The following is a 21,549-nucleotide window of genomic DNA, read 5'->3' on the forward strand; positions in this document are numbered from 1 at the left end:
CATGAAGGCCTCCAAAAGTCCGGCGCAGAGCAACAGAAGCGACTGCATTTTCACAGTGAACGATGTCTTCTGGTTATACAATATTTTAATTCCGTTAACGATTTTTACACTGTCATAAGCTAGTGACTCTCCAGGGAGTGATTGAACACCTAAGTCACAGTATAAAAAAAAAACACTAGGCCCAATCAACGTGTCGACTCTTTTGATCTCACTCAGAACCAACAAAGTGCCGATTAATTATAGTTAACTCGTTAAATATCGAAGGTAAAAGGAAAACAACTTATATTTGAAGCATTCTCCGAGATTTTTCAAAAGGCACCTCTTTAAATTTCTCAAACTCGACGTTTATTGCAAATAAATGCTTACCTGTTGCTGTTAACGAAAAATATTTGACACAAAAATTGTAGCTCCAGTTGCCAGATACAAGAAAGGTTGTATGCAATTTCCTTTTAACTGCTTTCGTTAAGGAATGAAATCACAGTGAACGCAGTCCATGATCAACTATTAATTTTGACACTTCGCGTTCTGAATATGCAACCTCCCGTTTAGGCACACTTCTATGTATGTAGATGTCCAATCACTCCCTGGATGATAATTAGTATAAGCACTCAAATACTCACAACAATGATGGTGATACCACTGAACACGGACGACATGATCACAAACGTGTACGTGACCATTACGACAACTCGCATCCCTCGAGCAGCTTCAATCGCGTACCTAAAACTCCTTCCCCTAGAGATGCTTCTTGTGCTAAATGCATTCATTCGCATGTAGTCTAATCGAAATCTCAGCGTAACAAAAAGGATCAGTGAGAGTACAAATATAGATTATGCCTTGTCAACGAACCCTCTTACTATCCGGTACTTCTTTACGCACTTAACGAGAGAACGGATCCCGTCGATGTCGACCATTTCCGCTGCCAAAATTTGAAACCTTGCCGCAGCGAATAGTAAGAGTAAAGCACAGAACATGTTCATGGACAAATGAGCGGCGCACTGCATGCAGGCGACAGATTGGTGGAGGAAAATGATGCTCTTTAGCGGTTCGAAATCGACGGAGAACGGGTATTCGGCGTTGGTCGGGAACGGATCGGATACGAAAAGTGTGCCGAAAATGACGGACAACGCCGATACGTAAAACCAAGTGGCGCAGGACCCGTAAAACGCGGCATACTTGTCGACGTACTCTTGGAGGATCTGTCTCTCGGACGAGTTCGCTGCCTTGCAATAAAGTCGCATGTGTTCGATCAATCGCTGCGGGACGTTATAAGTTCGTAACGTTCGACGGTTCGACCAGATCCGTAAAATATTATTATATTTCGTTTACCTGATACCGATCGTATTGCATCGCACAGAGCATCGTTTGAGAGGAGACTTGAGCGACGCCCGCAACCATGACCGCAGCCTTGGTCAGGATCTCAGTATCGTTGCGGTACACGTGCAACGCATACAACAACGGAACAAGTAGTACTAAACCGTTGACGAGCCCCATGATCCTTAAGACCTTGTACAAAAGGATCTGGGACCTAGTAGCCCCCAACGGTGGCGGCCAGCAGCAGGTTAACGCCACGCAGCGTTGGGTAAAGGCAATCGCTTTGTCTGGTGTTGCGGTTTGGAACATAATGAGGCGAAATGAAGACGTAATGGTCCGGTTGACCCTTCGCGGTTCGTGGATCACCGTGCACTGCGTTCCATCCAGCAGTACAACGGTTTGTGATAAACGAATTCATGGAAGTTTTAATATTGAATAGGATTCTACGGGATGTGGTGTAGCCGTGTTCATACCACCCTTTTACGTATATATTCGATAATAATATGTAGTTCGAAAGCTTTCTTCGTATCTCGCATGCACGTTTAATTTTTTATATGCTATTACTGCTGCGGGCACAGTTAGCATCTGTGTGAATCTCGCAGTGTATCGGCAAGCATGTATTACCGAAGATCTTTTCGCGCTGAAATTATACAGTTTATCAAGTTACTGTAGTAACGTAGCAAGGAATATGATACGAACGTAAATGATGCTGTCTAGATTTTGCGATCGGAGTTATGTAGACTGTAAATTCATAATTAATCATTGCTGTTGTATCTTGTACTTTTATTTTGTGCGTCTGTTGTAAATCGATTATGTTCATGCCGACATGTATCAGTGTATGGTGAAGTAATAAATCAAATGAAATAAGTCAGTCTCATAAGAAATTCTCAGTCTTTTGGCTTATAGTCGGGGGTTGCTGTCCCTCGCGTCTTCGACAAAAGGGGCTGTAATGACACGCTGTACATTCAGTAGAGTACCGACGTATTTTCTATTAAATTATACTTCATTGAGTTGATACTAAGTTGATACAAGTCGATACTAAAACAGATTTTGGAAAATATTCGAACAGAAACTGGCCATTTGACTTCTATCACAGCCAGTCTGCTATAGAGAAACAAGTCCTGGATAATAGTCAGAACATCGCTAATGATGAATTTGCGGCACGAAACGAGATCTTGAGGATCAACATCAGTGCAGTTGCCGCGGCGATCAACACGTGATCGCAGACCTCCACTCAGATTCTGTCCATAATACACGTGCAATACGAGAGTCTTCCCAGAGGAGGGAAGAATGTTGGACAGTATTATTCGGGCCTGTCGTGACCAACGACACCTTGCATATATACGAGTAGTTTTAGTTTATGTTCCCAAGGTATTATGACTGAATACGCATATGTATTAACCCAGCACCTATTTGAATATTAATATACATTAGTTAAAATATTGCATTCTGTGTTATTTGATTCGAGCATGGACTCGGTACGTCGACTATTGGGGATATAATATTGTATTTAATTAGTCGTAAGAACGCGTTCGGTTGAATATTTAGTCCTCTTCATCTCGCATCAAAGTGACCCGCAGGGCCGTGAATATAGAGAATATGTTTGATACGAACTAAAATATTATACATATGAATGAGTAACTTTCAGTTGCGATTTTAACGAAGGTAATTAATGCACGTACCGAGCAGAAATAATTCAGCGATAGCGCAGGCATGATACACTTGATACTCAGTACCACTGGGGGTCGAGGAATCGTCATGAACAGTAAGCACTTCTGCACGTCCAGTGGTCGCATGTACCATTTCGATTCGTATGCCCCTTGCATGACTCTTTCACTCTATAATAATTAATTAATAAAAACTCATAAACCTTACATACAAAACTGAAATTGTTTCATATAAATTTCTAAAAGAATCATACCATTTCCATTAAATGATCAGCTGGCAATGCGCACATGAAGGCCTCCAAAAGTCCGGCGCCCAGCAACAGAAACGACTGCATTTTTACAGTGAACGATGCCCCCTGGTTATACAAGATTTCAATTCCGTTAACGATTTTCACACTGCCATAAACTAGTGACCATTAGAGGGTCACTAATATAAGCGATCAAATACTCACACCAATAATGGTGACACCACTGAATACGCACGACATGATCACAAACGTGTACGTGACCATTACGACAACTCGCATCCCTCGAGCAGCTTCAATCGCGTACCTAAAACCTCTCCTCCTAGAGGTGCCTCTTTTGCTAAATGCATTCATTCACATGCAGTCTAACAGAAATCTCAGCGTAACAAAAATGTCATCAGTGAGAGTACAAATATAAATTATGTCTTGTCAACGAACCCTCTTACTATCCGGTACTTCTTTACGCACTTAACGAGCGAACGAATCCCGTCGACGTCGACCATTTCCGCCGCCAAGATTTGAAATCGCGCCGCAGCGAATAGTAAGAGTAAAGCACAGAACACGTTCATGGACAAGTGAGCGGCGCACTGCATGCCAGCGACAGCTTGGTGGATGAAAATGATGCTCTTAAGCGGTTCGAAATCGACGGAGAACGGATATTCGGCGTTGGTCGGGAACGGATCAGATACGAAAAGTGTGCCAAAGATGACGGACAACGCCGATACATAAAACCAAGTAGCGGAGGATCCGTAAAACGCGGCATACTTATCGACGTACTCTTGGAGGATCTGTCTCTCGGACAAGTTCGCTGCCTTGCAATAAAGTCGCATGTGTTCGATCAATCGCTGCGGGACGTTATAAGTTCGTAACGTTCGACGGTTCGATCCGTAAAGTATTATTATATTTCGTTTACCTGATACCGATCATATTGTGTTGCACAGAGCGTCGTTTGAGAGAGGACTTGAGCGATGCCCGCAACCATGACCGCAGCCTTGGTCAGGATCTCAGTGTCGTTTCGGTACACGTGCAACGCGTACAACAACGGAACAAGTAGTACTAAACCATTGACGAGCCCCATGATCCTTAAGACCTTGTACAAAAGGATCTGGGACCTAGTAGCCCCCAACGGTGGCGGCCAGCAGCAGGTTAACGCCACACAGTGTTGAGTAAAGGCAATCGCTTTGTCTGGTGTTGCGGTTTGAAACATAATGAGGCGAAATGAAGTCGTAACAGTCCGGTTGACCCTTCGCGGTTCGTGGATCACCGTGCACTGCGTTCCATCCAGCAGTACAACGGTTTGTGATAAACGAATTCATGGAAGTTTTAATATTGAATAGGATTCTACGGGATGTGGTGTAGCCGTGTTCATACCACCCTTTTACGTATATATTCGATAATAATATGTAGTTCGAAAGCTTTCTTCGTATCTCGCATGCACGTTTAATTTTTTATATGCTATTACTGCTGCGGGCACAGTTAGCATCTGTGTGAATCTCGCAGTGTATCGGCAAGCATGTATTACCGAAGATCTTTTCGCGCTGAAATTATACAGTTTATCAAGTTACTGTAGTAACGTAGCAAGGAATATGATACGAACGTAAATGATGCTGTCTAGATTTTGCGATCGGAGTTATGTAGACTGTAAATTCATAATTAATCATTGCTGTTGTATCTTGTACTTTTATTTTGTGCGTCTGTTGTAAATCGATTATGTTCATGCCGACATGTATCAGTGTATGGTGAAGTAATAAATCAAATGAAATAAGTCAGTCTCATAAGAAATTCTCAGTCTTTTGGCTTATAGTCGGGGGTTGCTGTCCCTCGCGTCTTCGACAAAAGGGGCTGTAATGACACGCTGTACATTCAGTAGAGTACCGACGTATTTTCTATTAAATTATACTTCATTGAGTTGATACTAAGTTGATACAAGTCGATACTAAAACAGATTTTGGAAAATATTCGAACAGAAACTGGCCATTTGACTTCTATCACAGCCAGTCTGCTATAGAGAAACAAGTCCTGGATAATAGTCAGAACATCGCTAATGATGAATTTGCGGCACGAAACGAGATCTTGAGGATCAACATCAGTGCAGTTGCCGCGGCGATCAACACGTGATCGCAGACCTCCACTCAGATTCTGTCCATAATACACGTGCAATACGAGAGTCTTCCCAGAGGAGGGAAGAATGTTGGACAGTATTATTCGGGCCTGTCGTGACCAACGACACCTTGCATATATACGAGTAGTTTTAGTTTATGTTCCCAAGGTATTATGACTGAATACGCATATGTATTAACCCAGCACCTATTTGAATATTAATATACATTAGTTAAAATATTGCATTCTGTGTTATTTGATTCGAGCATGGACTCGGTACGTCGACTATTGGGGATATAATATTGTATTTAATTAGTCGTAAGAACGCGTTCGGTTGAATATTTAGTCCTCTTCATCTCGCATCAAAGTGACCCGCAGGGCCGTGAATATAGAGAATATGTTTGATACGAACTAAAATATTATACATATGAATGAGTAACTTTCAGTTGCGATTTTAACGAAGGTAATTAATGCACGTACCGAGCAGAAATAATTCAGCGATAGCGCAGGCATGATACACTTGATACTCAGTACCACTGGGGGTCGAGGAATCGTCATGAACAGTAAGCACTTCTGCACGTCCAGTGGTCGCATGTACCATTTCGATTCGTATGCCCCTTGCATGACTCTTTCACTCTATAATAATTAATTAATAAAAACTCATAAACCTTACATACAAAACTGAAATTGTTTCATATAAATTTCTAAAAGAATCATACCATTTCCATTAAATGATCAGCTGGCAATGCGCACATGAAGGCCTCCAAAAGTCCGGTGCTGAGCAACAGAAGCGACTGCATTTTTATGTTGAACGATGCCCCCTGGTTATACAAGATTTCAATTCCGTTAACGATTTTTACACTATAATAAACTATTGACCACTAGAGGGTCACTAATATAAGCTATCAAATACCTACACCAATGATGGTGACACCACTGAACGCGCACGACAGCATCACAAACGTGTACGTGATTATTACCACAACTCGCATCCCTCGAGCAGCTTCAATCGCGTACCTAAAATCCATTCTCCTAGAGGTGCCTCTTTTGCTAAATGCATTCATTCGCATGTAGTATAATCGAAATCTCAGCGTAACAGAAAAGGATCAGTGAGAGTACAAATATAGATTATGCCTTGTAAACGAACCCTCTTACTATCCGGTACTTCTTTACGCATTTAACGAGCGACCGGATCCCGTCGATGTCGACCATTTCAGCAGCCAATATTTGAAATTGCGCCGCAGCGAATAGTAAGAGTAAAGCACAGAACATGTTCATGCACAAGTGAGCGGAGCACTGCAAGCCGGCGAGAGCTTGGTGGAGGAAAATGATGCTCTTAAGCGGTTCGAAATCGACGAAGAACGGATATTCGGCGTTGGTCGGGAACGGATCGGATACGAAAAGTGTGCCGAAGACGAGGATGAACGCCACTCCGTAAAATCCAGTGGCCGAGAACCCGTAAAACGTGGCGTACTTGCCGACGTACTCTTGAAGGATCTGTCTCTCGGACGAGTTCGCTGCCTTGCAATAAAGTCGCATGTGTTCGATCAATCGCTGTGGGACGTTATAAGTTCGTAATGCTCGACGGTTCGACCCCGATCCTTAAAGTATCATTTTATATCGTTTACCTGGTACCGATCATATTGTGTCGCACAGAGCATCGTTTGAGAAAGGACTTGAGAGATGGCCGCGACCATGACCACAGCCTTCGTCAGGATCTCAATATCGTTGCGGTACACGTGCAACGCGTACAACAATGGAACAAGTAGTACTAAACCATTGACGAGCCCCATGATCCTTAAGACCTTGTACAAAAGGATCTGGGACCTCGTAGCTCCCAACGGTGGCGGCCAGCAGTAGGTCAATGCCACGCAGCGTTGAGTAAAGGCAATCGCTTTGTCTGGCGTCGCGGTTTGAAACATAATGATACGAAATCCAGACGTGACGGTCCGATTGACCCTTCGCGGTTCGTGGATCACTGTGCACTGCGTTCCATTCAGCAGTAGAATGGTTTGTGATAAATGAATTCATGGATGTTTCAATATTGAATAGGATTCTAGGGGATGTGGTGTAGCCGTGTTCATACCACCCTTTTACGTATATATTCGATAATAATATGTAGTTCGAAAGCTTTCTACGTATCTCCCATGCACATTCAATTTTTTATAGGCTGTTATCACTACGGGCACAGTTAACATCTGTGTGAATCCCATAGTGTACCGGCAAGCATTGCCGAAGATCTTTTCGCACTGAAGTTAGACGGTTTATCAAGTTGCTGCAGTAACGTAAGAAGGAATGTGATACGAACGTAAATGATGCTGTCCAGATTTTGCGATCGGAGTTATGTAGACTGTAAATTCATAATTAATCTTTGCTGTTGTTTCTTGTACTTTTATTCTGTGCGTCTATCGTAAATCGATTATGTTCGTGTCGACATGTGTTAGTGTATGGTGAAGTAATAAATCAAACGAAATAAGTCAGTCTTATAAGAAATTCTGTCTTTTGACTTATAGTCGAGGGTTGCTGTCCCTCGTGTCATCGACAAAAGGGGCCGTAATGACACGCTGCACATCCAGTAACGTACTCACAATTATACTTGATTGAGTTGATACTAAGGTGATACAAATGGATACCAAAACTGATTTTGAAAAACATTCGAACAGAAATTGAAACATCAAGAATGATATAAAATAATTCAAATTCACTGTTTATGTTTTACGAAATGGAAGTTTTGGCATCTAAGGCTCGAAGTACTATTGGAAAGAGAAAAACTATGTCGGTATGTTACTGGGTTTAAACTAGCCATTACGATACGTGCCCTGCAAGGTGGGACGTGTTAAGAAGTAAATTCTGTTCTTCGAATAGAGTTTATTACTAAAATTTTTATAAAACGAGCCGAACATGTAGACGTACTTTTGAAATATCGAATCAGTCGTTAATCGTCGTTTTCGTTTCGCATCAGGACAATCCGGAGGGCCGTGAATATTGAGAATATATTCGACATAAACTGAAACACCAAACAGGTGTTTGTTTGCAATTGAAATCGAATGAAATTTAACCTAATTAATTAATCGCTCACGTACCGAAGAGAAAAAGTTCAAGGTAAGAGAAGGGATGATACATTTGATACTTAAAACTACTGGGGGTTGGCGCATCGTCATCAGCAGTATGCACTTCTGTACGCTCGCGGGTAACACGTGCCATTCTGACTCATATGCTCCTCGCAATGAATCTCCACTCTGACGGTAATAAATCTTGATTATCATTCTAAGTCACAATTAGAGAATTTTATTGGATGACTAAAAGAGACGTCCTGTTTGAATAATTAAAAAACTATTCTCGTCGCACTTTCATACATTCTTATCTCAAACAATTTGTCATAACTTTGTATAAAAACAAGCACTGCAATTCATACGTTACGATACAAAAGAGAAGATGTAATTCAAATAATTAATTTGTACCATTTCCATCAAATGATCAGCTGGCAAAGCGCACATAAAGACCGCCGTAATTGCAGCCATGAGTAAGAAGAGGAACTGAATTTTCACAGTCAACGATAACGTCCTCTAGTCAAACGGGTTTCTTTTGGTTAATTTCAGTCTCCGACTTCCGCAACGTCGTTAGAAAACACTCACGCTAATCAGGCTGAGACCGCTAAATACAGCTGCTACAGTGCAAAGGGTTACCAAAGTCAGAGCGACATAACGCATCCCCCGAACCGTTTCCATTGCATACCTATTGAAAAACATTTACAAGATGTATTTATAGTTGTCAGAATATGAATTTTATAATACAGAAATTTTATTTGCGGAGAACGTGGCATAGAGGATCAAAAGGGTGAAAGAACATTTTCTAAATGGATTTAATTACTATTATTACTGTTATTATATACATTTATTATAATTATGAGTTGTGATGTTAATATTTATAATAATATTAATATATTTATTATAATTATGAGTTATGAAATTATAATACCTTCTTGTGGCGCGGTACTTCTTGACACCCTCTATCAGCGAGGCGATGCCGTCGATCTCGCGCAGTTCTGCTATTAAAATCTCGAACCGCGCTGCTGCGAATAGAAACAACATGGCACAAAATATGCTTATGCTAACGTGCGCTGAGCACTGTAGGCCAACGATAGCTTGATGGACAAACAGGATGCTTCTCAACGGTTCGGAGTCGACCGGGAACGGGTATTGAGCGTTTGTCGGCAGTGGATCGGATACGAAAAAGTTCCCGAGGATGACGAGCAACGCCGACAGATAACTCGAGCAAACGTAAATCGCATAGTACACCGAATACTTGTCGACGTACCGTTGAAACACGTGTCTTTCGAACTCGCTCGCCGTTTTGCAACAAATTTCCATTTCCTCTATTAATCGCTATAAAATTTCATGCATGTAACTGACGAGACAGTTAAACGACGAATCACAGCGATTTCTCGGATGGTTAAGAAATACCGAGATCTGTTCGACGAATCAGAGGTCATTAGGAACTTTTCATATTGAGTTCTTACTTGCAAGCGATCCTGCTGCATAGCGCAGGATGCTATGTGGACAGAGATTTGCAGGACGCCGACAGATATCACCGCTGCCTTCGACAGATTCTCCGTATCGTCGCGATACACGTGGAGAGCGTACAGCAAAGGTAACAGGAGTATGGTCGCGTTGATGAATCCTGCGAGTCTGAAGATCCTGAAGACGAGCGTTTGGTACCTGGTGGCTGTCAGGGGTGGCGGCCAGCAGTAGGTCAAGGCCACACTGTGCTGGATGAACGCGATCGCTCTCTCTGGCGTTACGTTTCGGAACATAACTCACGAGTACATCGACCGGGTGAACGATACTACGCAGGTGGCAGGTGATAGTACACTGCACCGTGGCGAAACGGTTTATCACGACTGAATGCGATGGAAAAATTGCCATGAATAATGATCGCAACTATTCATGAGACAGTCAATTGAGGCGTATCTGTATTCATAGTCCAACCCTTCTACCATTCAGCTGGAATAAGTAGATCAAAACGTTGTTTCCGTTCTAATGTAATTATAGCTAGCTCTCCTGTTTTATTGCAGGACTGTTCATTTTCTTATAGACGATTACAGCTGGTAGAATTGCTACCAAGTGTGTAAATCGCAGAGCTCTGTTCTCGTATGGTACAACAAATCAATGGAATAACAGTAAAATCAAACTAGTCGTATTCATTTGTGTCTGGTGATTGAAAATTATTTATTTATACATTATTATAAAGTGACTATTAATTATATCGATGTACTTAAACATAATTTTTTATTTATCTAATGATAATAATAATAATAAGAATAATTCAATCCGGAGCTGACTCGACCATAATACGTAACGCAGTGAAATAGGAAACCGATTTGTACAGATACTGAAATGATAGCGAATAATTAGCAATTGTAAAATATGACAACAGAAAGTTACGTACCTGCGCGTAATAAGTTAGCGACAATGTAGGTAGGATACCACTGATATGCACAGATTCCATTTTCTGAGCCCTCTGAATGATGTTCAGTATTTTCATCTGTATTTTCACGTCGTTCTCATGCCAGCTCATGTCGTATGCGTCGTCGGCAATTTTATTGCTCTACAATTAATCATTACGTTGATTAGAACATCTGATTATCTCATTATATTTTATGTATTCATAGAGAAAATGAATAAAAACATGAAGGATGTGTGAATCATAATAATCATGAATCATAATCACAATAAATGTGTAAAATCGTGAAATATCAAGAAGTGTGTGAAAATGTATGAGATATCAAAAGCTGCATCTCACGTGCACTCGTATGATAAATTTCATACCATGCCCATCAGTTGATCCGTCGGCCAAGCGTACATGAAGAGTTCCAGACTGGCACTGAACACTACGATCGCATATAGGGCTTTCAAAAGCAATGGCTGATTCTAAAAAAGAATTCCAGATCACGTTCATGTTCGAAACTTAAAAATCCCTGGTTACTTACCGCGATTAAATTCAAGCTGCCAAATATCACGGCTACGCTAGTCGTCGCGACGGTCGATAAAACCAAGAAACTGATAGACCGATGAATTCTCCTCATATAACTAATAAAATTAAGCGTTCTTTAATAATAATTAATATTAGAAATTCTTAATAATGTTTACCTTAAAATCTCATCGTGTCTTTCTACGCAGGCGTTGACCTCTTCGTCAGTCTTCGCTTCACGCAACTGAATTCCAAGGATCTCGAATCTGGCCGCGGCGTATCGCAAAAGAAGCGCGACTTGGATATCGATGGCCATACCTGAGGAAACTTGGAAACCGACTAACGATTGATGTAGGAAAACGAATCCTTTCAGCGGCTGTTGCTCCACCGGAAACGGATATATCGCGTGCGTGGGGAACGTTTGCGGTAAGTATAGTGGGCCGCTTATAACAAAAGCGGCGGTCAGGAAGCACCATAGTACATACACGCAATGGGGATACTTATATTTATCCACGTAACGTTGCAGAACGATTCTTTCCTCCGTCGTTGCATTCTTGCAAAATTTCTCCATATCGTGTAATAGAATCTAAAAGCACTGCTGTTTCGATTCACCGAGCAGACCGTCGCCCTCGAACAAGGAGACTTACCTGAAATTGCTTCTGCTGCGAACGACAGATCAGCATTTTGATTGATACCTGCGCTACGGCCGAAGCCAGGCTCACCGTCTTTCCAAGAATGATGGGATCCTTGCGATATTCGTAAACCGCGGCCACTAATGGGAAAAGTAACGCCGTCGAGCTGAGAAAAGCTGCGCACCATAGCGCGTTGAATAATCGGAGTCGGTGTTTAGCCGATGAAATCGAGACCGGCCAGGAACACGTTAAAGCGACACTGAGTTTCGTGAACAAAATCGCTTCCTCCGGTCCCACGCGTTTTCTCATTTCCGAGCTCTGCTTGTCTCATGACTCGGAACCGAAATGACCGTCGGTAGAAGAAATCGACGTATAAGCCAATTAAGGAGCATCAATGATTTGAAAATGTCGAAAAAATAAATAAGCGATCAGGTCAGAGTTGCTGTATTCTCCTTCGCGCGCCGACGGCGTCGAGATTTAAATTACTAATTCGCAGTCGGCGTAGGGGCGATCGAAATTCATTGCCGCTTGTTATTATTTTACTAGCTCTTGAGAATAGCGTGTTTCTTTCAACGAACATGCGTGTAGAACCCATGCAACCTCGGCCGTACATATGTTGCACGGTGATTGCTTAAATTACATGTTATAGCCTGTAGACATATGTATAACCCCACGGAGGTATTGAAGTAACTTACGTGAGTGCTACCAATAGAATGCGGAATGATATTCTCACATACTTTCCCGCAGTTATTCTGCTCGACTGAATAACAGTAGAATTTCATTGAGAAAGAAATCAGAAAATATATTTGACAATCTCGTGCTAAAAATTTATTATCTCCCGCAATGTACATACTTGCTCGTTACGATTCGATCATAGTTCGCATCGCCATGAAATAGGAGGAGACCGTAGTTAAGAACTAAAAAATCATCGAGTCAATCTTTTTTGAAACCAATTTTTTATACAGCTCGCTTACGTTTGCGTAATACTCCAACGTGAGGGCTGGAAGTAAACTACTCATTCGGATGAGGAACATCTTCTGGCTCCTCTGGATCATGATTATCAGTGCGCTGCCCATTTCGCGTTGTTTTCCCAGCCATCGGACGTCGGCGATCGAGTTTAAAAATCGTACACTCTGGAAACGTCTCACTGATAAAGTGTATACATTGAAAGAAGGAATATTCTTCACTCGAGTAATTTTTACACTTGAAAGAATTAAAGAATTACTTTTATTTCAGGTAAGAAATAATTGATATAGCTTACGCTCTCTTTTAAGTCATCAGCCGGCCAAGCGATGACGTAGAGATGTGCACAGCCCGATACGACCATAGGAACAAATTGACTCTTCACAGCCAGCGACTGATTCTGCGTGAATATCATCGTAACAATATTGAATTCTAAAATACGAGCCGCGGTACATACGATGGTTCGAGATTGCAAACGAGATAGAAACATGTCGAGCTTGCCAGACTCACGTTAACCAGCTGGAAAGCGCCGCATATTACAGCACTTCCCATCGTGACATTCGTTTTAAATAATAATGCCTCCACGATGGCTTTAGTATCCTCCACGAATCTAATCAATTCATTCATTTGCATAAGAAGAGTTCTTAACTGAATTTCTATGAAATGAGTAATTTTGCATTGAATATAAAATGGAATGTACAGAAGATATAAAAAAATTGCATGGATATAGTAAAAAAAAAATCAGAATTACAATTTTTCAACTTTATATGTTTTAATAATAATGAGTGAGTAAAATTTTGTAGTCAGACCGCAGAGTTCTTATTTAATCCTGTAGCTCACCCAATTATTTCCTGATGTTCTTTGACGCAGCTAATTAGCATGCGGTAGCTGTCCACGTGGCGAAGTTTCGTCCCGAGGATGTCCAGTCTAGCCGCGGGGAAGCTGAACAGAAGGGCGATCGTGAAATCGACGAAGATGCATAACGCCGCCGTGCAGATGCAGTAAACCTGGTGCACGTAGATGACTAAATAGAGGACGAGCGGTTCCGTGGCGAAGGGTATCCATCCGTCTGCCGGTAGATCCTGCGTCGAGAACAGCGGCACGAAGCCAAACGAAACCGCGGTGGATATGTACCCCATCGCGGTCACAGAAAAGAACATTTTGTATCTGTCGACGTATCCCTGCAGAACTCTGCTCTCGTCCTCGTTCGCGACTTCTACAAACCCTCGGATTCTCGTTATCAATACCTAAAGGGTTAAAGGTGATAAGCCGGCTGCTTATCGGAACGGTTCTTGTTGCAAAGTAACCTGCAGCTGCGCGCTCTTCAGTTTGCAAAAGATCAGGTCTAGGAACACTTCTAGAAGGGCAGTCATCTCAGAGGCGGTTTTCATGACCGTGGTCGTGTCCTCTCGGAAATGATAAACGGCCAGCACCAGCGATGTTAGTAATAAAGTCACGTTGAGCATCGCGAACGACCATCGTATATTTCGTATGAGAATTCTACTTTTACTACTGTTCACGTCGACCGGCCAAGTGCACGTGAACGTCCCGGCTAGCTCCAATATGTAAAACAGTCTCCCTGTGGTCACATTGAACATGATTCACTGGATGCCGCTCTGGAACGACGACGTCGACTTTCTCGTTGTTGCAATAGAAGTGTTCGCGCCAGTTGCCAATGCAAGTCGATACTCATTAATTATTTGCTGCATTGTATTTTGCATGTGTACACCATAATTGGTTGCACTATGTTGTTCCATAGCTTTTTTACTATTTTACCACCGCGGCTCTCCTTGCAACATTAATCGTTGTATAAAACGCGAAGCACGAAGGTAAATTGCAGAGAATCGCGTGCAATATCGTAACGATAGCTATGCACTATGTTGTTTCTATCTCTCCGCACTTAATTCGAAAAATCGAGATCATTTACGTATTCGTTTTGAAAACTGACATCTATTCATCATCATCATTTTTACTCACGATTGATAAATGTTATTGACGGCAGGTCAGACGGTGGTTACCGTTCACTGAGAACGCGCCGATGATCGATACCGCACGGCTCTACCTTCAGTTAATAAAAGAAGAAAATTGCAAACAATTATTATACAATTACACATTTATCGTTTATCTCTATAAAGGGATCAGGTCAAAGGTCATGAAAAATACAGTTGTCACGTTTCTGAAGCGGAAATTTTATTACACGAGTTATACATAGTTGACAACGCTCGATGAAACGCTGCGTTTATTAATGTAAAATTGCTTCTAAAGGAAATTTCAATATGCAGGTGAAAACGTGTGTACCATCCGTTTGAAACGCGTTGCCGTCCGAGGGTTAAATACGGAGTGCATGTAATTGCGAATGCCAACGGAAAGTGCAATGCGATGCGAATTGGATTGCTACGTTTGTCAGGGAGGAGGACTGATATGGAATTTACAGTGATGGGACGCCCGTCGCGTTCACTCCTACACATGTATTAATGGACACGCACTAAACCATCGACGCAGGTATTCTCATAATGATTAAGTAATTTGTCTTTAAGTAGTTTGTAAAACGTATTATCAACGACTCGCTCCGCCTGTCTAAACTATAAATAGGATAACGTATGAATTGCCATAATCAATTTGTATTGCATATAATATTTGACTAAATAATTATTGTATTATTTAGTGACGTTAACAGACGGACGTTAAACGTCGCCACAGTGTTCTCCGATTACGCGAAATTATCACCCACCGAGTGGGAGCGTGAACGCTCGTTGCAATCCCGTTATGGTTGCCACGATCGGATGGCTACCGCCAATGGTAATTACTCGCTGGCTTCGGAAGTTTATTCTAGTTGCTCTTTCGCTAATCGTAAAAATTTCACCCTCCCCTCCCCCTTATTACCGATCGATGCTTGTTATGCATGCATTTATTTCCGCCCATTCTACGGTTAATTCGAAGCGCACATGCGCATCGTTTCGCCATAACAGTGCTGGTGGTGTAATGAGAATACCAATGATCGTTGCATCTATCTTGCGTGCGATTTCGAATAAAATTGATAATCACGATTAAATAGCCATTGAATTGAATTAATAACAGTTTCTATGATCGTCGGACGATTTATTGAAAATATATAATTCAGCTCGGATCAGCCATTGCTTCTAAAACACCTCGTTCCCCTTGTTGCAGTATTTGCTGTAAAAGAGAATCGATTAAAATCTTGAAAGTTGCGTAAAAATGTACTTTATTCGATAAGACGGAGGCCTGACGCGATAATTTATCGGGCAGTCGTTCTTAGATTAGCGCGACGACTGATTACTCACTAATAAAGTATCGTCGGCAGGAGGATGCCTAAAACCGGCGCAGCCGTGCACGCCGTCACCGTCAGCAGGATTTCCGAGTCGGACAACGGGGTCGTCCGTATTTTCTGTAAAGAGCGTGAGAATCTTAATCAAGAGTTGGCGATTGGATCTGTCTGGTTGCTCCTGGGAAACGCAATTTTTCTCGCCGAAGAACCGGAAGAGCCTCGATCGAGTTTTCGAAGTGTTAACAAGCCTGATTAGAATTCCCATCGCGCGCCGCGCAAGAAAGCGTTAATCCCTTAAGTAGCGATAACACAACGAAACTTTATAATCCAGTTTTCGGTTGCTGCCGTATTCTCCGAGGCACGGCCAGGCTTCTTCCCTTCGTTTCCCTCATTTCCAACGCCCTTCACCTTGTTTAACCGAACACGCTGGCTTAACGAAACAAACAGAATTCTCGGCTGGCCAATCGAGAATTAATTAAACGAACGTCAGCCATTTTGTCATACCCGCTCGTATTGTCCGCACCGTTGCAACTTGATTCACCTCGACGATTTCTTTGAATTATATTCGCCGTATCACAAAGTCACCCGTCGATTCGTTAGAGTATAAACACGGAGTGCCACGGAGCACCGGCACAAAGACGTTGTACAGAGACAGTAGAAGTCCGCCGAGCCAGAGAGCGAAATAATGAAATAACTTTATCAAACGAGAAATGCCTCTACGCCTTTTGATCTACAAATAGACCGCTCTAACGATCAAATGAATTCCATCGAGCGTTCTCCATAATAATGTATGCGAACTTAACCGGAATCTGAAACGGTGAACGTAAAAGGCTCATGAATCCATCTTTCCCTGGAATGTTTTCTTTAGGCGGACGATCCCGAAGGGTCGGACGAGGGTTAAGCCGCTATCGCGCGAAGATAAGGCACGGTGCTTCGCCCACTTCTGTTGTTACTCCGCTAGGGAAAGTCACCGATCCCCGGATCTCTCACGGAAATCGAGTTAAGATATTTATTGGCCGCGTCCCGCTGTCCTCGTTAAAAGTTTCTTCTTTCCTCGGCGTTGTTCAACTTGGCTCGTTAGAATCGTGAGACCCTCCCCCCGAAAACACAATATCGAGCAAGTTAATCGCGCAGCAACCGTGGACGTTCGCCGTGTGAAACTTTACGAGGTCGCCGTTAACGAAAACGGACGGTGAGACGACTTCCGGTTTAGAATCCCCCGAGGGTAGAGTTCGACGCCTATGCGAGAGCCTACCAAGTTTGCTCCCCCGACGAATTTAACGCCGATTTCGAATTTCAAGAACCCTCTCTCGCCCCGAGACGTTTCGAACTCGTTCACCGTGTCACGCGTCGTCGACGTGTGTATTTCGCAACGCTCGCTCGCTCGCTGTCACGAGCTGCTAGCGCCGTGAATTCGTTTGAAATTCTCCGACAGTACCACCCACGCTACCCGTCAAACGATTTCTAAAGACACAGGATCTTTGGAAACAATTTTAGAAGTGACTCCAACAGGGATTACGCAAGCCGTTGCAATCACGTCTACTAAGAATATTTCTCAGAAAACTGAATCCCGCGTAGTCAGATAATTATATGAATTATTATTTACGCGACGGATTAAGAAAATACGTACCGGCTCATTGGTAGTGGTTTCCTCTGCCAGGCAGAAGGCGATGAAAAATAATAGAAGAACGGCTCGCTTGGACATCTTCCACTGCGATAAAACACGCGACGTATTGTCTTCGTTGAACGATTCGTGATAAAACGATCAGCTGACAGACCGTCGCCGTTCAACTGCGTCTGATTTTATCGCCTACTGGAGAGAGAGGAGTGGGATCTTATCTGAGAGCGTGCTTCATATGTATGCCAGGTATGTACGGTGCACAGGTGCATTCTCGCGCGAATCATTCGGCAACCGACGAAGGTACATACTTTTATTTAAGAAACATCAGCACTGCGACTTCTTATCTCGACGAAACGAACTACAGTACGTTCTTGCAATGACATTATTGCATTTGCGCTCTCCTCATGGAATGTATTTCAAGAAATAGGAATCAGAGAACTAGGAAGAGTCCATCGGGACCAGTTGTGCATCATCGTTGATTGTATCGCGTAATACGATCGCTTACTGTGACTTCCCGGAGTTTGATCTCTGCAGGTATCTTACAAAGAGTAATACTTCAATAACCAAGTGATTCCCGATAATGTTTTGATTGTATTTTTTAAGTAGAATTTGAATACGTCAGAGAGAAGAGGGCTGTCAGAGTGTATTACTCTTGTTAACCACAGAGAGCCCTCTCGTCAAACGAAGCCAGCGCGTTTCGAAATAGAAAAAAGAACGTCGATGGTAAAGAGAATCAATCATGCAAGGTGAGAGTGGAACAAAGACAGACGGCTGCAAGAAAAAAAGGTAAAAACTACACGTACGTACCTGTTTCCGGTACTTTTTGCTTCTCTATTGGCGGTTCAAAGGACATGAACGGAAATTCCATACGCGCCGACTACCGCCACGTATCCCCCCCCTCCCCCACGCGACGGGTCAATTTTCTCTCTTTTCATTTCACCGCCAATTTACATTGCGCCCGGCGCCCAGACTCGCTTCGTTACTGTTCACTGACCAAAGTTAATGGAATAACCGACGAATCGGTCAACTCGATCCTTTTTCTTGCCAACGCGAAACCCGCATCGTCTTTGCGCCGGCATCGTTAAAAAGTATCGCCGAACGTGAATCGGAAACTGTGTCAGATTATTTGACAGTCACGCATCGAACGCGATACTCGAAAGGAACGGGCGTGTCGTCGGATGGGAAATAAAATGTTTGCAGGATTTCGAAGTTTTGATTAAGTGTGCTTACGTAGACACGGGCGGGGCGCGTGTCAGGGAGAAACCGATAAAGCGAACGCACGCGGAATAAAAGGAGCACCGTAAAGAAAGCTTCAGCCGGTAGGTATTTCCCTGTGGATTATACGAACGCGGCCAATTCGTACAAGTGAAAATTAAATTAAGATACCGGGGCGAACAGTGCGGCAAACACGGCTGCCGCGCGTTTACTCTATTTTCCTTCCCCCGTCTTGATCGTATAGGAAAAATATTATCGCTGCCAGAGGAAAAAAGAATCGTCCCGCCCCCTTGAAATAAGTTCCCGCCGTTCAACAGCTCTTCGCGGCTCCGCTGTTCGATAATATTTTTACAATTGCACCTAGGACGTCCGGGCACTTAAGTATCCCGCTAAGAAGAAAAGAAAAGAAAAAAAGGTCAGTCTTCTTGTCTCTCCTCTCGTAAACACGGCTCCGCGTTCAGCCTGGATATCTATATTTCTCACCGTCCTCTTCCTATTCCATGCATATTCATCCGAGGCGGTGGGACAAACTGGATTTTCTCGGCGAGAGTACCCGCGGCAAAACGGGACAAAACTTTTTTCCTTGATGAAAGAACGCTCATCGCCTTTATTACGCTCTGATGCAAGACCCGTGTACGCAGTTTCTCTCCCACCGGATTCGAAACTTCCACACCTGGCCGCCTCCGTTACGACCGTCCTCTCACCGGGTTTTCACCTCCTTTCCATCTTATACCAATAATGAAGATCTTCCGCGTCGAGGTCTCTGGAGACGAGCCGCGGACTTCTCTGACGGACACCGAGACCGATCGAATACGCTCCGCGGGAAATGAGAGGGAAGCACTCGTCTCGTTTATCAATTTCATTTAATCCAACATCTCCTTGCCCGTTTGTCGCCGTCGGTATATTACAGATTGTTTCATCGATCCCCGCGGGAGGCCGATTGTTTGCCGGACGGAGGAAATACCAGGCTTTCCATTCCATAAAATTTGATAAAGTAAGACGTCGGTTCCCGGGGATAAGGGTATTTGCCATCGAGAAGTCGCGTAAGTCTAATCGATATCGAGTCTCGATGATACATACACTCGACCAACTAGTCGCAGACTGTTCTCACTTTCCCAATAGAACGTACTTTTATTCATACTCGTAAAGTTCGAGGCAATTAATTATAACGTAAAAGCGTCAGTAATGTTTGTTTGCCGTAGGAGGAACTGCAGGAGGAGCCACGGAAGGAAAGAGAGGTAAAGGGCTTTGAGCTTTGCAGAGAATCCGAGCTTCGCTGAGTTGCATCAGAACGGAAGTGAACTTACACGTAACTGGAGATCGAGGCGCATATTGCGAATCAAACGCTCCTTGAATTCAATTGACGTAGAATCCCTGTAAGCCGACAAGCTACTCAGTCGAACGCAGTCGAAACAGTTCGCCGTTACGTCGATAACGCGAGTCCTATTAAACAATTTGTAACACGCTCCTCGTACCAATTTGTTCGGGGACAGTGTCCAAAAATTTAATAACAGCGGACTAATCGAATGAATGGGAAGCTCGTGAAAGAACTTGCGAAAACTCATTTTTCGCGTGAAACCAACGTCACTGACGTGCGTATGAACCTGAACGCGTTAAAACGTGAAGAGGGAGGAAATTTAATATGAATTTCGACAGTGTATGCAGTTACAGTTTATCTATTTCATAGAGACTGTAACGATAACTTCCACTCGATCATTCATCAGCCGTAGTAATCAATATTGCTTGTTATTGCCATTCCGTTGATCGCGTCATTAACGCTAGTTTGTTGTCGCGCAATTTAATTAATCGTGCGCTCGATACTCGCCACTCGGAATTGCTACGTACGTCGGTTTATTAAAAATGAACGCGATTCAGTTACAACGCTTTTACATTTTCAATTTTCCACGGTGAACTCGATTTTCGTGTTCGAAATTCAAGAAACGAACCATGCAGCGACAACGAGAGCTATATGGAAGCAATGTACACGGTAAATTTTCGAACGTGGAATTAACGGAGCAGATTTGCATATTCATGACGTTTGCCATCAAAAATATTTAATCGTCGGATTGATTCGGTTTCAAAAGGTCGCGCGGAAATGGAAACAATTACAGAATCGGGTGTCCTGAAGTTCCAGCTTCTAGCTGTATTATCGTATTTATTCTCGCGAAATTCATTAGGGGTAGGAGAGGGGACGGGGTGATAATTAATCATCCCTCGCGCGAACAGTACGGCGCAATTAGTTGAAGCTCCTTCTAATCACGGAATCATCGATGGCTGGGATCCGTAGCCGGTTTTAATTGCTTATCGGTTACGCTCCACATTTTATTGATGACCGGCTCCGGATTGATACCAAGAACCATCAAACTGAAAGACGAATAATGACCCAACAGAATCGATCGATTCAGTGGAACATAATCCGATCAGTTTTAAAGATGTATTGGCTATACAGTCAATCCTAAAAGTTTATGTACCTTATAAAAACGCATTTCCTATAATTAAAAAGAAATCAGACGTCGGAAGAACAAAGCTAATAATA

The 21,549-nt window shown here is 42.9% G+C and overlaps 5 protein-coding genes and 1 long non-coding RNA gene across 14 annotated transcripts; 1 reads left to right on the forward strand and 5 right to left on the reverse strand.

Moving 5' to 3' along the window:
- Window positions 1-3: 3 nt before the first annotated feature.
- LOC108625402 (uncharacterized) lies at window positions 4-1,630 on the reverse strand (the record flags this gene model as incomplete). The annotated part of the gene is made up of 4 exons (XM_026813946.1): window positions 1,330-1,630; window positions 850-1,256; window positions 621-753; window positions 4-69 (listed from the first exon to the last, which is right to left on the reverse strand). Coding segments are annotated over exons 1-4 (900 nt in total), but the record flags the coding sequence as incomplete, so codon positions are not given.
- Window positions 1,631-2,835: 1,205 nt separating this feature from the next.
- On the reverse strand, window positions 2,836-7,301 carry LOC108625406 (uncharacterized). 5 transcript variants are annotated; one of them, XM_026814186.1, is made up of 6 exons: window positions 6,955-7,301; window positions 6,474-6,880; window positions 3,434-3,533; window positions 3,236-3,337; window positions 2,997-3,152; window positions 2,836-2,927 (listed from the first exon to the last, which is right to left on the reverse strand). In XM_026814186.1, the coding sequence occupies exons 1-6, from the start codon at window positions 7,246-7,248 to the stop codon at window positions 2,859-2,861; spliced, it is 1,128 nt and encodes a 375-aa protein (XP_026669987.1). In that variant the 5' UTR covers window positions 7,249-7,301; the 3' UTR covers window positions 2,836-2,858. The 5 variants fall into 5 exon arrangements, with proteins under 5 accessions (XP_026669987.1, XP_026669991.1, XP_026669983.1 ...); XM_026814190.1 differs by lacking the exon at window positions 3,434-3,533 and adding an exon at window positions 6,244-6,343; XM_026814182.1 differs by lacking the exons at window positions 6,474-6,880; window positions 6,955-7,301 and adding exons at window positions 3,665-4,071; window positions 4,140-5,664.
- Window positions 7,302-7,967: 666 nt separating this feature from the next.
- On the reverse strand, window positions 7,968-10,201 carry LOC108625640 (uncharacterized). The gene is made up of 6 exons (XM_026814194.1): window positions 9,846-10,201; window positions 9,305-9,711; window positions 8,962-9,061; window positions 8,788-8,892; window positions 8,410-8,565; window positions 7,968-8,333 (listed from the first exon to the last, which is right to left on the reverse strand). The coding sequence occupies exons 1-6, from the start codon at window positions 10,137-10,139 to the stop codon at window positions 8,262-8,264; spliced, it is 1,134 nt and encodes a 377-aa protein (XP_026669995.1). The 5' UTR covers window positions 10,140-10,201; the 3' UTR covers window positions 7,968-8,261.
- Window positions 10,202-10,587: 386 nt separating this feature from the next.
- On the reverse strand, window positions 10,588-12,662 carry LOC113464436 (uncharacterized). The gene is made up of 6 exons (XM_026814197.1): window positions 11,944-12,662; window positions 11,476-11,882; window positions 11,316-11,415; window positions 11,155-11,256; window positions 10,775-10,933; window positions 10,588-10,717 (listed from the first exon to the last, which is right to left on the reverse strand). The coding sequence occupies exons 1-6, from the start codon at window positions 12,235-12,237 to the stop codon at window positions 10,652-10,654; spliced, it is 1,128 nt and encodes a 375-aa protein (XP_026669998.1). The 5' UTR covers window positions 12,238-12,662; the 3' UTR covers window positions 10,588-10,651.
- LOC108625415 (odorant receptor 4-like) lies at window positions 12,624-14,641 on the reverse strand. Of its 4 annotated transcripts, XM_026814215.1 has the most exons (7): window positions 14,199-14,641; window positions 13,732-14,138; window positions 13,402-13,501; window positions 13,190-13,291; window positions 12,903-13,061; window positions 12,782-12,845; window positions 12,624-12,688 (listed from the first exon to the last, which is right to left on the reverse strand). In XM_026814215.1, the coding sequence occupies exons 1-6, from the start codon at window positions 14,487-14,489 to the stop codon at window positions 12,789-12,791; spliced, it is 1,116 nt and encodes a 371-aa protein (XP_026670016.1). In that variant the 5' UTR covers window positions 14,490-14,641; the 3' UTR covers window positions 12,624-12,688; window positions 12,782-12,788. The 4 variants fall into 4 exon arrangements, with proteins under 4 accessions (XP_026670016.1, XP_026670008.1, XP_026670019.1 ...); XM_026814207.1 differs by lacking the exon at window positions 12,624-12,688 and having other exon boundaries at window positions 12,729-12,845; XM_026814218.1 differs by lacking the exon at window positions 12,624-12,688 and having other exon boundaries at window positions 12,903-13,131.
- A 3,315-nt stretch (window positions 14,642-17,956) lies between these two features.
- LOC113464438 (uncharacterized) lies at window positions 17,957-20,477 on the forward strand. Of its 2 annotated transcripts, none has more exons than XR_003389294.1 (5): window positions 17,957-18,044; window positions 18,118-18,332; window positions 18,402-18,584; window positions 19,378-20,056; window positions 20,216-20,477. It is a non-coding gene; the product is annotated as an uncharacterized LOC113464438 (long non-coding RNA). The 2 variants fall into 2 exon arrangements; XR_003389295.1 differs by having other exon boundaries at window positions 18,405-18,584.
- The last annotated feature ends 1,072 nt before the right edge of the window (window positions 20,478-21,549 follow it).

The sequence above is a fragment of the Ceratina calcarata genome, unplaced genomic scaffold, assembly GCF_001652005.2.
Source record: "Ceratina calcarata isolate Rehan_Ccalc_2016 unplaced genomic scaffold, ASM165200v1 scaffold12, whole genome shotgun sequence".
Classification (NCBI taxonomy): Eukaryota; Metazoa; Arthropoda; class Insecta; order Hymenoptera; family Apidae; genus Ceratina; species Ceratina calcarata.

Bases quoted from the DNA above. Each gene is read 5' to 3' on its own strand.
- LOC108625406 (XM_026814179.1), bottom strand. From the start codon at position 4,433: ATGTTTCAAACCGCAACACCAGACAAAGCGATTGCCTTTACTCAACAC. The intron at 4,072-4,139 runs GTAAACGAAATA...AACGTCCCGCAG, and splicing joins CACAATATGATCGGTATCAG to CGATTGATCGAACACATGCG. The intron at 2,928-2,996 runs GTACGTGCATTA...ATAATATTTTAG, and splicing joins CGCTGAATTATTTCTGCTCG to TTCGTATCAAACATATTCTC.
- LOC108625415 (XM_026814215.1), bottom strand. From the start codon at position 14,489: ATGTTCAATGTGACCACAGGGAGACTGTTTTACATATTGGAGCTAGCC. The intron at 13,292-13,401 runs GTGAGTCTGGCA...ATATTCACGCAG, and splicing joins GCGCTTTCCAGCTGGTTAAC to AATCAGTCGCTGGCTGTGAA. The intron at 13,062-13,189 runs GTAAGCTATATC...AGACGTTTCCAG, and splicing joins CTGATGACTTAAAAGAGAGC to AGTGTACGATTTTTAAACTC.
- LOC108625640 (XM_026814194.1), bottom strand. From the start codon at position 10,139: ATGTTCCGAAACGTAACGCCAGAGAGAGCGATCGCGTTCATCCAGCAC. The intron at 9,062-9,304 runs GTATTATAATTT...GTTTTTCAATAG, and splicing joins AAGTACCGCGCCACAAGAAG to GTATGCAATGGAAACGGTTC. The intron at 8,566-8,787 runs GTACAAATTAAT...TATTACCGTCAG, and splicing joins CTGATCATTTGATGGAAATG to AGTGGAGATTCATTGCGAGG.
- LOC113464436 (XM_026814197.1), bottom strand. From the start codon at position 12,237: ATGAGAAAACGCGTGGGACCGGAGGAAGCGATTTTGTTCACGAAACTC. The intron at 11,257-11,315 runs GTAAGTAACCAG...ATTCTTTTTTAG, and splicing joins GCAGCTTGAATTTAATCGCG to AATCAGCCATTGCTTTTGAA. The intron at 10,718-10,774 runs GTACGTAACTTT...CTATCATTTCAG, and splicing joins CGCTAACTTATTACGCGCAG to TATCTGTACAAATCGGTTTC.